This window comes from Podarcis raffonei, chromosome 13 (assembly GCF_027172205.1).
Source record: "Podarcis raffonei isolate rPodRaf1 chromosome 13, rPodRaf1.pri, whole genome shotgun sequence".
Classification (NCBI taxonomy): Eukaryota; Metazoa; Chordata; class Lepidosauria; order Squamata; family Lacertidae; genus Podarcis; species Podarcis raffonei.
Window position 1 is genome coordinate 30,582,234 of NC_070614.1, and position 13,321 is coordinate 30,595,554.

Sequence of the window (13,321 nt, forward strand, 5' to 3'; positions counted from 1 at the left end):
TGTGGCAAAGCATGCCGTTGTGCAGTTGTGGTATGGGCAGGCATGTATTTGAATTAAGGTGCTTGCTGTTGCTGCTGCTGTTGCAGCTACAGCTCCCTCCCTTTGCTTGCAAGAAAACGTCAGAAAAATGCACAAACACCCAAGACCATTTGTATAAGCCTGGAGAAGTGATCATCGGTGGGATTCTTTCTCTTATACAACATGGGGTATATTTGCTCAATTTTACATTCGTTCCATACAGAATTCATGATTTTCCTCTGTAAGTTTTGCATATGATTTTTTACTAGTAATCATTTTTACTACTTAATATTACATATGCCAACAATTGCACAGCAGATGTGTGTGGAATGCTACAAAGTTCTGCTTTTCATATGATGTTAATGGGCAAGATGTATAATTCCAATTTCTACTTGTAATACATTTATTAAAGACCTACCCACTGTGGGTGGCACAATAGTGTAGGATTTTGACCCCATCCCCAATTTTCCTAGGAAAAGCCCTTCAAAACAGCACACTTTAATGGGAGGGAGGGAGGAAGAGAAATTAGTGCATGACACCCTTCCTGCCCAAAATATGGTATCCTGCCCACCATGCTTTAAAAATAGGCAATTCCACTGGCAATAACCAGACAATTGTTAAGTCCAGCTGATCCAAAGGCAGCAAGCTAATCATTAGGACAAAGTGCTTAATTCTGGCTGGATCTGTCCCAGGTTTACAAGAAAATATTTTCCTTAATCCCCATTTGTCTGACTCAGTTCAACAACTCTGCCTGGAGATGCTGAATCAAAATTCACACTTCTTTTCTGATAGTAACCTGCCTTTCTCAAGCTATTAGGGAGTTGTCTAATAGCTTTTCAGTAATTAAAAACACCACCAAGCTGGAAGGTAAATGAAATGAGGGACTTGTCTTCATTTGGGGGCATGTGTGTGTGGACAACGGAAGAGGTTGAAACAGATGGTGAGTACTCTGAGGCATGTTGAGATGAATAATGATCTCAGACACTTACACATTGGGCTTTGTGGCCCATGGAGCAGGATGTGGATCACTTTTGGGGATAGCCTGCATCACTCTTTTGGGGTTTTGTATCCTCTTCTTAAGAGTGCCAAAAGGTGAAAGTTAGAATTCAGAACCAACTCGCCATATGGTAAGCTCACCCAGTCAATATGATAAGGAGCCTGATAGAATTGGGTTTCACATAGTTTTCATTGCCCACTATGAATTTTTATGACTTCATTATGTTCTTATATTATTTTAATAAGGGGCCCTAATTTTATCCCATTCTCTGTGTGTGTTCCTTGACTATTTGCAGTCTGCTAATGCATAATATCTAATTGACCTTTGTAAATCTCATTGTGAACCTCATTGCAGCATAAAGTTTAAACATTATCAACATGTCCTCGCCATGATTTTTGCCATTAATGAGATCAACAATAACCCACGGCTGTTGCCCAATATCACACTGGGGTTCCATATCTTTGACAACCTATATAACTCAAGAAGAACGTATGAGGCCACCCTGGATCTACTTTTCAAGCAGAAAAATAATATACCAAATTACAAGTGTGGTAGGAAAGATGTATTTTCTGTTACTGGAGGACTCACTTCAGAATACTCCATGCAGATGGCCTCCATCTTAAGTAACTTCAAAATTCCACAGGTATGTGCATGCTTGCTGTTCAGTTATACCCTCTCAATTTTTCATTCTTTGAAAAAAAAAGATATAGGAAAAATGTAATTGGTTCACATAAGTGCTGATTATTAATAGTTTGGGAAGCTCAATCTGTTTGTGAAGAATGTGAAGAATGTGAAGAAACTGCATTTTCTTCTTTAGGAACAACCTGAAGATAAATAAAGAATGCAAAAAGTTTGTAGAATAGTTTATATTTTCTTTCTAATTGACATATAGATAATCATAATTTCAAAAGTAAACATAATTTTAAAAGGTAAACATCAATTTTTGAGCCATGCACATGGTACATCTGCTGAAATCCTGTACCTTCTTATACCAAAAATATTCTGGATTGTTCTATCTCACTTTAACGGCAATAATGTAAATACATTGGATATATCACAGAAAAAGCAATTAAGCAGAATTAATCTACTACCAACACACTGTTTTTGTTTCAAGACCATATTGCAGATTACACCCACAAGAACACTGGTTTGCAAGAGCCCTAGGCTTACTTTTATATACTAGGTACTAGTTTAGCAGAGACAGGTGTTGTAAATCTTTATTTAGCAGAGCTATTGATCAACTTTTGAAATGAAGTATCTAGAACATTAAAAGAAAGATTTTTTCCATTCAGCATTTCCTAAGATCTAAAAAAAGGGGGGATCCTTGCACATTTGTGAAAATTGGTGTATTAATGGAGGATACATTTCCTATTCTTACAGATATCATTGTTTTGTTCACAGATTGTACACTCATTGAAAATTAAATGTGAATAACAGTAAGTGTATAGCTCAACTATTGTGTAAACAAATTCACAAATTGTATACTTTTTGAATGTCATGTGTGAACATAGTCATCACCTGGATGGGGTCTTTTGGTTGCAGATGCTTATAAAGGCAGTTTTTTAAAAATCTTGAGTTTTAAAGGAAAACATATGTTTGCTCATTTGTTAGATCACCTTTGACTCATTTGAAGCTACAGTGAATGATAAAAGTGATTTCCCTTTTTCATACTGGACAGCACCAAGAGAAACCATACATCATGTTGGTATCATCCAGCTACTCCTGCATTTTAGATGGACATGGGTTGGCCTCATTGTATCTGATGATGATGCAGGGGAAAGCTTTGCACAGAAGCTGTCTTCTTTGTTTATCCACAACAACATATGCATTGCCTTCTTGATAAGGGAAATAGTAACTCATTTTCTTCTTAATAATTACTGGAAACCTGAATGCACTGAAATAATCATGGAATTAATGCAAATACTTATTTCAAGCAATGCCAGTGTGATTATTCTCAAGGCGGATGCTCTGTTGTCGAATAGCTTAACACACTTGATGGAAATAAATGAATTCAAGATGAACACCAATGTAGGGAAGGTTTGGATCATGCCGCTTCAGTGGTATTTCAGCACCTTCTTAAAGGGAGAATTGATTGGCAGAAACATTTTCTTTGGTGCATTTTCCTTCTCTGTCCACACAGATACAGTTCCAGGTTTCCATGATTTCCTTCTGAATGTAAAGTTTGATAAAACACTAAGTATGTTCCTCTGTTTCTTCTGGCGATTAGCACTGCTACGGTGTGAAAACTGTAGAGAGGAATATTTAGAAGATCTTCCTTCCAAGGTTTTTGAGATGGATATGTCTGGTGAGAGCTACAGTATCTACAATGGTGTCTATGCTGTGGCACATGCTTTGCATGCTATATACTTTTCCAGACCAAAAGCTATGTTGCATAAAGTCAATGTGGAGCCTGTGAATGTTCACCCATGGCAGGTAAATTAATCACTTTAAGGCTGGGAGTACCTATTTGTAATCCACAGTTTTGAGAACATGTTGTGGGCACCAGTTACAAAATGGCTACCATAGTTATTAGGCAATAGAACAGCATGGCTAACACATCAAAATACTGGGAAAAGAAAAAGGAACACAAAACTGTATGGGTATATGCCCCCATCCATGGGGGGGGGGAATGATCTATATCAGCATTCACTGTGCTTGCTGACAAAGAAAGAAAAATCTCTGCTTGTTGTCTCTGTTTAGAACAAAAGGTAGGCCAGGTACCGAATCGTGGTCTTTACTTGGAGAGAATTAAATCATAAAACTGCTACCCATAATGTGTGGAAATAAGGTAACAGACAGCTTTTGAACTTTTCTCTGTACTTCACTTCAGCTATAATTTAAAATGCTTGTAAATGACCTCATGGCATATTGAGGGCATGCAGAAACTATGGCTACCATTTTATAAAACTCGTTTTATTTTCTTCCAATCCAGCTCCATGCTTTCCTGGAAAACATCCGCTTTAACAATGGAGCTGCCCAGGAATTCTTTTTTGAGAAGAAGGATTTGTCCATTGGATATGATATCATCAACTGGGTCACTTTCCCCAATGAGACCTACCTAAAAGTCTTGGTTGGAAGGGTTTCATCAAGTCAGAACTTCAGCATTATCAAAGATGCCATTGTGTGGAATACAAGATTGAAGCAGGTAGGAATCAACTGTGGATGGAGCTGCTATCCGCACTCTTGCTATAGAACCTTAAGTCCTCTTATTTGTCTTTAATAATCTCTGAGCCCCACAGAGGTAGACTGGTGCAATGAAACTAGGCTTCTTTTATACAGGGTGAGTCTTTTAAAAGAGGCCCCGTGGAACATGTGTACTCTGTATCCACAGAGCCTCTTTTAAAAGACTCACCCTATACATATTCAGGTTCAGTGTTTCACCACAGCAGACAGAGTTGCTCATTTATTGCAGTAAGCAGCTGGAAACCGGGCTGCTTCCTGGCTGGCAGGGCTTGGGCCTCTGCTTGCTCTGGGAGCCAATCAGCTCCTAGGAGTACAGCCAGGGAACAGAACAGAGGGTAAATTGTGCTCCCTTGGTCTGCGTCCAAGCTATAAAAGGAGACCAGAGAAGTAGGAATACTGGATTCCTGGGGTAAGTATGGTTGGACTCATACATTTTTTTATGAATAGGTGCCACCACATTCCATATGTGTTGAAAGCTGCCATATTGGACAGAGCAAGATAGTTCAAGAAGGCAAACCACTCTGTTGTTATGACTGCACTGCATGCTCAGAAAACATGATTTCCAACAAGAAGGGTATGTGGCAGTACACAGCTATGCAAGGGGGGGGGGTCAAATATGTGTTTCATGTTTTTATATACTTTGTCAGGACCAGGAAAGGGCAAAAAGCTCCTTCTTGTGCCGTACATTCCTAAACCTATGCAGGCCCCCAAGGAATTACAATTTGCGATTTTTAAAGATTCACATACTGCAAGACAGAGTTTATATAGGCTGACACCAGGTTATCCAGAGAACTGAGGATTTCTTAACATAGAGAGAAGTATATACATATAGAACCAAAGAGTCCCCAATACCTACTCATCCCCTTTCCCCCAGAAACAGAATCTAGGAGTCTCTAACCAGGGCAACCAACCCTGGGCTAAACCAGAGGTTAACCTGGACCTATTCTGAACTAGTTTATAGGTAGGTCTTACTTTAATTAGCATACAGCCACCAGAGGAAAGAGATGTTGCTCCGCTCTCCCTCCTCCCTCTCAGAGAGGTGGCTTCATAAAGGAGCAGCTGTGCAGATGAAATCAGTGGCTCTGCTTCTGCCCCTTAACAACAAACAAAAAGATGAATCATGCGATGGGCTGCTATCCTCTTCCAGTGATCAGGGTAGATTCCAGCCTTTTCATTCAGCCCCCCCTCCCCCGATACATGCTGGTCCTTCCTGCTCGGTACCCCATCCCCTAATAGTTGCAGACTGCTCCGAGTGATCCCATCCAACCTGATAGATAAGGATATGGAAGTATAAGCATCTCCTAATAATAACTTGATTTGTGATACATATGTCAAGAACCACATTTTGGACCATCAAATATATTAAACCAGGCTGTGGTATGACTAGGCTGATGGCTAAGCTGTGGAATGTTCCTAGCCCATCCCTCATATTTTTGTTCCCTTCTTGTTAAATTTATTTCTTTAGTGTATGTATGTATGTATGTATGTATGTATGTATGTACTTGCTGAAGGAGACTCTTGAGAGTCCCATGGACTGCAAGAAGATCAAACGTATCCATTCTTAAGGAAATCAGCCCTGAGTGCTCACTGGAAGGATAGATCGTGAAGCTGAGGCTCCAATACTTTGGCCACCTCATGAGAAGAGAAGACTGCCTCGAAAACACCCTGATGTTGGGAAAGATGGAGGGCACAAGGAGAAGGGGACGACAGGACAAGATGGTTGGACAGTGTTCTCGAAGCTACAAACATGAGTCTGACCAAACTGCGGGAGGCAATGGAAGACAGGAGTGCCTGGCGTGCTCTGGTCCATAGGGTCACGAAGAGTCGGACACGACTAAATGACTAAACAACAACATGCATTCACTATCCATTCTTGCAGTTCACCCTCAGCTTCTTTGCTGAAGATAGAAATTGGGCAAATAATCCTTCCCACACTTTCTTAAAATGAAAATTTCTTAAAATGTTTATACTTATGCTTAGTATAAACATGTGGATTGAGCCATTTTTGTCCAGTATTAATTAAACATTATGCCATTTCTTCCCTTCTGCATAAATGCTGTCATTTATATGATATATCCTATTCATTCCTTTCAGATGCAACTCATTGTGTCAAGTGCCCAGGAGATCACTATCCAAATGAGAACCATGACCACTGTATCCCTAAGGTTATATCTTTCCTGTCCTATCAAGAGCCCTTGGGGATTGTTTTGGTTAGTGTTGCTCTTTCCTTTACTGTGATCACTTGTTTTGTGATACAAACCTTCCTAAAGAATTGGAACACGCCCATTGTCAAAGCCAATAACCAGAACCTCAGTTGTGTTCTTCTCATTTCCATCCTGTTGTGCTATCTTTCTTGTTTGCTCTTCATTGGCAAACCTGGGAAGGTGTCCTGCCTTCTTCGACAAATGACTTTTGGCATCATTTTCTCTGTGGCAGTTTCTTGTGTGTTGGCAAAAACAATCATTGTGGTCCTGGCCTTCTTGGCCACAAAGCCAGGCAACAGGATTAGGACATGGCTGGGCCAAAAAGTGGCTACTTCCATTGTTTTTTTCTGCTCCCTCCAACAAGTGTGTATTTGTATTGCATGGTTGTTGTCCTCTCCACCATTCCCAGATGTTGACATGCACTCACAGCCTAGGAAGATCATACTGGAATGCAATGAAGGTTCCATCACCATGTTCTATTGTGTCTTGGGCTACATGGGGTTTCTAGCCATGATCAGCTTCACTGTTGCTTTCTTAGCCAGAAAATTGCCTGACACTTTCAATGAAGCAAAATTTATCACCTTCAGCATGCTGGTGTTTTGCAGTGTTTGGATCTCCTTTATCCCAGGTTACCTAAGCACCAAGGGAAAATATATCGTGGCTGTGGAGCTTTTTGCCATCTTGGCCTCAAATACTGGGCTATTGGCTTGCATCTTCCTCCCCAAATGTTACATCATTATTTTCAGGGCTGATTTCAATACTAAGATGGTGCTAACAAAAAAGGGAAATTATTGATTAGTTTTTGTTTGTTACATGTTTTTCTTTTCTTCTTTTGGAGGGGGGGCGGTTCCAATAAAGACTTTTTTTTACTGAACTTAGTAAACTGTGTAACTGCATGTTGGCTAATAACTTTCAATTGTTAAGCCATTGAGACAAGGAAACCATATCATATTTTAGGTGTCAGGTTAACCAATGAATTAATACTAGAATGAAATGAAGCCTGTGTTAGGTAAAGGTAAAGGGACCCCTGACCATTAGGTCCAGTCGTGGCCAACTCTGGGGTTGTGGCACTCATCTTGTGTTACTGGCCGAGGGAGCTGGCGTACAGCTTCCGGGTTATGTGGCCAGCATGACTAAGCCGCTTCTGGCGAACCAGAGCAGCACACAGAAATGCCGTTTACCTTTCCATCGGAGCCATGCCTATTTATATACTTGCATTTTGACATGCTTTTGAACTGCTAGGTTGGCAGGAGCAGGGACCGAGCAACGGGAGCTCACCCCGTCGCGGGGATTCGAACCGCCGACCTTCTGATCGACAAGTCCTAGGCTCTGTGGTTTAACCCACAGTGCCACCTGCGTCCTTTCTCACTGGTCAAAGATACAGCTTTATTGTACCTGAAAATTGCTTGGCACAGTCACTGAAGCCAAGTTCATAAACCTTGACATGCTGTTATTTTGTTCTGTGTGGATTTCTTTCCAACCTGCTTACCTGAACACCAAAAAGGTGGATATATAGTGGAAGTTCTGGACATTTTCACTTCCACCAGAGGCCAATTTTCTTACATCTTTCACAATACACACCAGACTACCCAGCCTCTTTTATCCCCATCAATCACCTCAGGTTAAAAGCCAACCCTTCTTCCCTTCCACGAATGTGCAACATGAACAGATATTCACATAAGTGTTGATGGTGTCAGAAGCTCCCTTGAAAGTCCCATTCTGGCTCACATGTGTGCTCCACTCCTCCTTCCCTGTTTGCTCACTCAACTACCAACTGGCCTGCTGGCCCCTGGTGGTCTCCTCTAATGATGGGGGGCCTTTCCTGGCCACCTGCAGAGCTGAGCTACTGCCCACCTTGTGAGGACGGAGCCACATTTTCTTCATTGTGCCTCCCCCACTCAGGTCTCCCAGAGCACAGGTGAGCTTGGCTGACTTGTGGTAGGAAAAGAGCCTCCATTGCACCCCATGCCTGCCTTTTCATGGTCTGGGCAATGAGGCAAGCCGTTCTAACTGCCATGGTTGGTCACAACCATCCAAAGAATAATTGTTTTCTTTTTTAGTTTGGTATATATGATTGTTATTATTTGCATCTTTTTGGATATATAGATGATATGTATTGATCTTCCACAACAAGTAGAGACTCCTCAGTGCAAACAGTTTACCTGTATGAATTGTAAAGTGACAGAATCAGCTCTGTATAGGATGGAGGTGATGTGCTTATCCTTGTCCCCACCCCCAATATTCTCAGTTAATGTCTGTGGGGGGCGGGTATAATTATGATGGCCTGCAAAAGAAGTTTGAAAAAGAGAGGAGCCTTTTTATCACCACCAACACCCACAGTTTAATGAAAAACGTTTTCCAATGATATTCATTGGAGCAATATTGGACTTGAGACATACCATTGTCACACTTTTGCACAGTTTCACTCTTTTGCCAATAAAATACAATAAAAAACACCTGTTGCTTCAAACTCCTAACTGCTCAGTTCTCATCAGAGAAAATTCCAAAAGACTGCAGTGGAGTCCCATGAGGTTTGGCTCTGCTCAATTCCAGTCTGGTTAAAATTACTGATGTGTGAAATTGCAGACTCTGTGTTGGCATCTGCTGGATGTAAATTCCATTACTGTTCCTGCATGATATTCCCATTTATTTGGGATAAAGTAATCTTTTCTTATGGTCAGTAAATAATTAATGTAAGGCAATGATCTTATGCCCAAGAAACTGGTGTAAAGCAAGCACAGCATAAGGTAACCTGCATACAGTACACTAGATGCAATGGGGCTTGCCAGGAAAGGGTACTACTGTTGGATGAGCCAGCCTGAGCATTGCAGAGGGAAAACAAACCTTCAAGATAGTATTTGAGTTACGCCACCCTTTTTGCTGACTTAACAGACAGCAGGTTGCCAGGTCACTTGACTGACCTGCATCCAAATAGAATCCAGTCTAAATCCTACCCCCAAAGTACTTAGAGGGACATAAGTATTGGGCAGTGGGATTGGATACAAGATCCCGGTGGATCTTGCTATAGGAATGCTTTCTATATCAGCGATGGACAATCTCCTGTACTGCAGATGTTGTGGGACTGCAACACCCATCCACCCCAGCCAGCATGACTATTAGTCAGGGGTGATGGTAGTTGTAGGTGAACAGCATCTGGAACACCACAAACTCCTCATCCCTGAACTAAATATTGTAAGGAGAACCAACCGTGTTCAGACAGCCTCACAGTGAAGCAGGTGGTACCTTGGCTGTGTCTGTGAATTTTTTTCGCTATTTCCCACAAGCAGAGAATGCACCAATTTGGGGAGGTATTTACCTGCTCTGTAATTATGCAAAACACTATTATTCATATGTAACCAAAAAATACAACAAAGAATTAAATAAAAGAAACCAAGGGTGGGTAAAGGCTGAATTCCTTTGAGTGCTAGTTACACTGTGCCTCTTAGAGCTGGACGTATGGTGATATATGCACGAAAGATAAAATCACCACCTACTGTTCTCACTGTGTGTATGGTGAAGCATTCATGCTGTTATGGGAAGGCATGTACGTAAATGCTGGTGGTGTTTGCTGTTGCTGTTGTTGTGGCAGCTACAGACCCCTCCTTTTGCCTGTAAGGAAATGACGGGAGAATGCAGAAACACCCAAGAACATTTGTATAAGCCTGGAGAAGTAATCATTGGTGGGGTTGTTTCTCTAAAACAACAGTGGGTTTATTTACTTGATTTTAAAGATGTTCCAGACAGAAATCACGATATTGGTTTGTAAGTTTTGTACAATTTTGTCTACTTCTAATCCTGGTTGACAATGTTAGATTTGCCAACAACTGCATGGCAGAAATTCCTCTGGAATGCCACAAAGTGTTCCTTTTCATAACTGAAGTGTCTCTTAGAAAATGTGGATTGTCGGTCAAAATCCTGTCACCTGTATGGAGCAATGTCCAAAAGATTCCCTGTAATGGGGTAGGATTTTGACCTCCCCACCCCCCAGTTTTTTCTAGGGAAAGCTCTTCAAAACAGCCCACTTTATTATGTTGGGTCCCATTGTATATGCCCCCACCTAAAAGGAAAGGAAAGAATGAAAGCTGAGCCAATTCACTGCCTTCTCACTGCATGTTATGCATAGGGTATGCATGACTCACGAGGGAAATATACAAGGCAGGAAGAGAAGGAGGTACAGGGTCTCACAAGGGAGTACCCTGCATAGCTTTCCCCGCTCAAAACTGGCTGCTCCACTGGCAATAACTATCTAATGTTAATATATTATGTCCCACTGATCCAAAGGCAAAAAGCTAATCAATGGGATAAAATCTGGCTGCATCTGCCCTGGGTTTACAATGACTTACTCTACCTGTTCCCTCTCTGTCTGACTCAACTGAACAATTATGATCTCAGATACTGAACCAAAATACATTCATCTTAACCTCCCTTACTCCAGCTAGTAGAAAGTTATCCAGCAGCAATTTTAAAAACCAAACAAACCTGTGCTGCTAATAGCAAATTGAACAATCCCAAACTCACCTTTATAAATCTCAATGTGAACCTCATTGCAGCACAAACTTCAAATATTATCAACATGTTTTCGCCTTGATTTTTGCCATTCGTGAGATCAATGACAACCCACAGCTCTTGCCCAATATCACCCTGGGGTTCCATATCTTCAACAATTTATATAATTTAAAAAGAACCTTCCAATCCGTTCTGGATCTACTTTTCAAGCAGAGAAATAGTATGCCCAATTACAAGTGTGACAGGAAAAATGTATTATCTGTTATTGGGGGACTCACTTCAGAATATTCAAAGCAGATGTCTACCATTTTAAGCAACTACAAGATCCCACAGGTATGCACACTCAAGCTTTGTATGGATGATGTCCACTTGCTTTTCAATTATGCTCTATCAATCTCCCTTTTTCATAAAAAGAGTATGAAAAAAATCAGAAGTTGTTTCTCAAAAGTGGAAGTAATTAATGGTTAATGACACTGAGTTGGAATACTGATTAAAAACTAAACTTCAACACATAAATTAACACTTAATAATGGTCATATTTGCTCTTCATTACATTCATACTAGAGCCATTTAAAACCATAGACTTAGATTACCTAAATTAATGAGCAACTACAACAAATAAATTTGGGCTATCTGTGTTGCACCAAGACTAAATGTAACAGAAAAATATTTAGCTGCTAACAAGCTCCTCATGCAAAATTCAGCAATGGTTTCGCATGAATACAGAATACATCCTCAATAAAACACGATTATGTAGGAGATCTGGCTTTTCCTTTATCTACACATTCTATGGACTAACTATAGCATTGAAAGGTCATTTAACAGAAGTGTTGAAATACTTTTGAGTTGAGGTATGTAAAACATTTCTAGCTGAAGAAATAAATTGTCAGCCAAAAAGAACAGAAAATAAAAACCCTACTTTTAGGTGCCTGTACATGAAAATAAGCATATTAGTGTGGCACCTGTTCTATTCTTACAGATATTATTGTATAGTTTACAGATGGCGCTCTGATTGAAAATTTAATGTGATTAATGGTATGAATGTATTGCTGAACTACCGTATTTCCATATAGAAATATGCAGATTGTAGCCTTGTTGAATGTAATGTGTGACCACATGAAAGGTGTTCTTGGATGCAGTTGCTTATTAAGGCAGAGTTCTTTTGTTTTTTATTTGTTTGTTAGCTCACTTTCGGTTCATTTGAAGCTACAGTAAGTGGCAAAAGTGATTTCCCCTTTTTGTACCAGATGGCACCAAGGGAAACTACCTATCATATGGGGATCATCCAGTTATTTTGGCATTTCAGATGGACATGGATTGGCCTAGTTATATCTGATGATGATGCTGGGGAAATCTTTGTGCAGAAACTGACTCCTTTGCTTGCCCAGAACAAAATATGTGTTGCCTTCTTGAAAAGAGAAACAGTAACTAACTATATTCTTAACAATCACATGCAATTGGATTACATTGTAAGAATCACAGAGTTGATACAAACACTTGCTTCAGCTGATGCCAATGTGATTATTCTCAAAATGGATGTATTGTTGCTTAATATTTTAATACAGTTGATGGAAATAATTGAAATCAATGTGATGAGCAACATAGGAAAGGTTTGGATAATGCCTCTTCAGTGGGATCTTGTCAGCAAACTAAGTGGAGAAATGATTGGCAGAAACATTTTCTTTGGTGCCCTTTCTTTCTCAGGCCACACAAATGCAATGCCAAAATTCAAGGAATTTCTTCGGAATGTCAAGCTTGATGACACTTTAGAGATGTTTCTCTGTTTGCCGTGGAAAACTGCATTTAAACTGTGTGGAAGCTGTAGAGGAGAGGAGAATTTGGAGGAACTTCCTATAAGGATTTTTGAAATGGAAATGTCTGGTGAGAGCTACAGTATCTATAATGCTGTCTATGCTATGGCACATGCTTTGCATGCCATATACTTTTCCAGACAAAGAGTTATGTTGTATAAAGGCAGACTTGAGCATGTGGAAGTCCAGCCATGGCAGGTAAAGTGTAATCACTTTAAGGCTGGGCAGTGCTTTTTTCTGAGAAAGAAGGGGCACTATTGACATTAAAATGTGGTGGTAGGGGCACAGACATGGGGAGGGGCCAGTGCATGGTGCAGGGGTGTGACCTGATGTCAAGACTGAGCAGTCAGCTGTTTCATGCTCTGTCTCTCACACACAAACCTACTGGAGAGCTGCTACCCAGATGAAGCAGCCTACCATGGCCATTGCCACCGGGGGGAAAATAGTTCCTGGAATGGTGTTCCGGTGTACTCCACCGGAAAAAAAGCACTGAGGCTGGTGTTGTCTATTTGGAAATTTGAGATCATGCCTTGGACACCAGTCACAAAGTGGCTACCATGGTTAACATGGCATAACACAACATTGCAACATATCAAAACACC

At 40.6% G+C, this 13,321-nt stretch overlaps 1 protein-coding gene across 1 annotated transcript; it reads left to right on the forward strand.

Moving 5' to 3' along the window:
- Window positions 1–1,403: 1,403 nt before the first annotated feature.
- LOC128398642 (vomeronasal type-2 receptor 26-like) lies at window positions 1,404–7,197 on the forward strand. Its single transcript, XM_053359891.1, has 4 exons — window positions 1,404–1,658; window positions 3,948–4,160; window positions 4,646–4,772; window positions 6,293–7,197. Exons 1-4 carry the CDS (start codon window positions 1,404–1,406, stop codon window positions 7,195–7,197), a joined length of 1,500 nt encoding a protein of 499 aa, XP_053215866.1.
- The last annotated feature ends 6,124 nt before the right edge of the window (window positions 7,198–13,321 follow it).

Bases quoted from the DNA above. Each gene is read 5' to 3' on its own strand.
- LOC128398642 (XM_053359891.1), top strand. From the start codon at position 1,404: ATGATTTTTGCCATTAATGAGATCAACAATAACCCACGGCTGTTGCCC. The intron at 1,659-3,947 runs GTATGTGCATGC...CTTCCAATCCAG, and splicing joins GTAACTTCAAAATTCCACAG to CTCCATGCTTTCCTGGAAAA. The intron at 4,773-6,292 runs GTATGTGGCAGT...CATTCCTTTCAG, and splicing joins CATGATTTCCAACAAGAAGG to ATGCAACTCATTGTGTCAAG.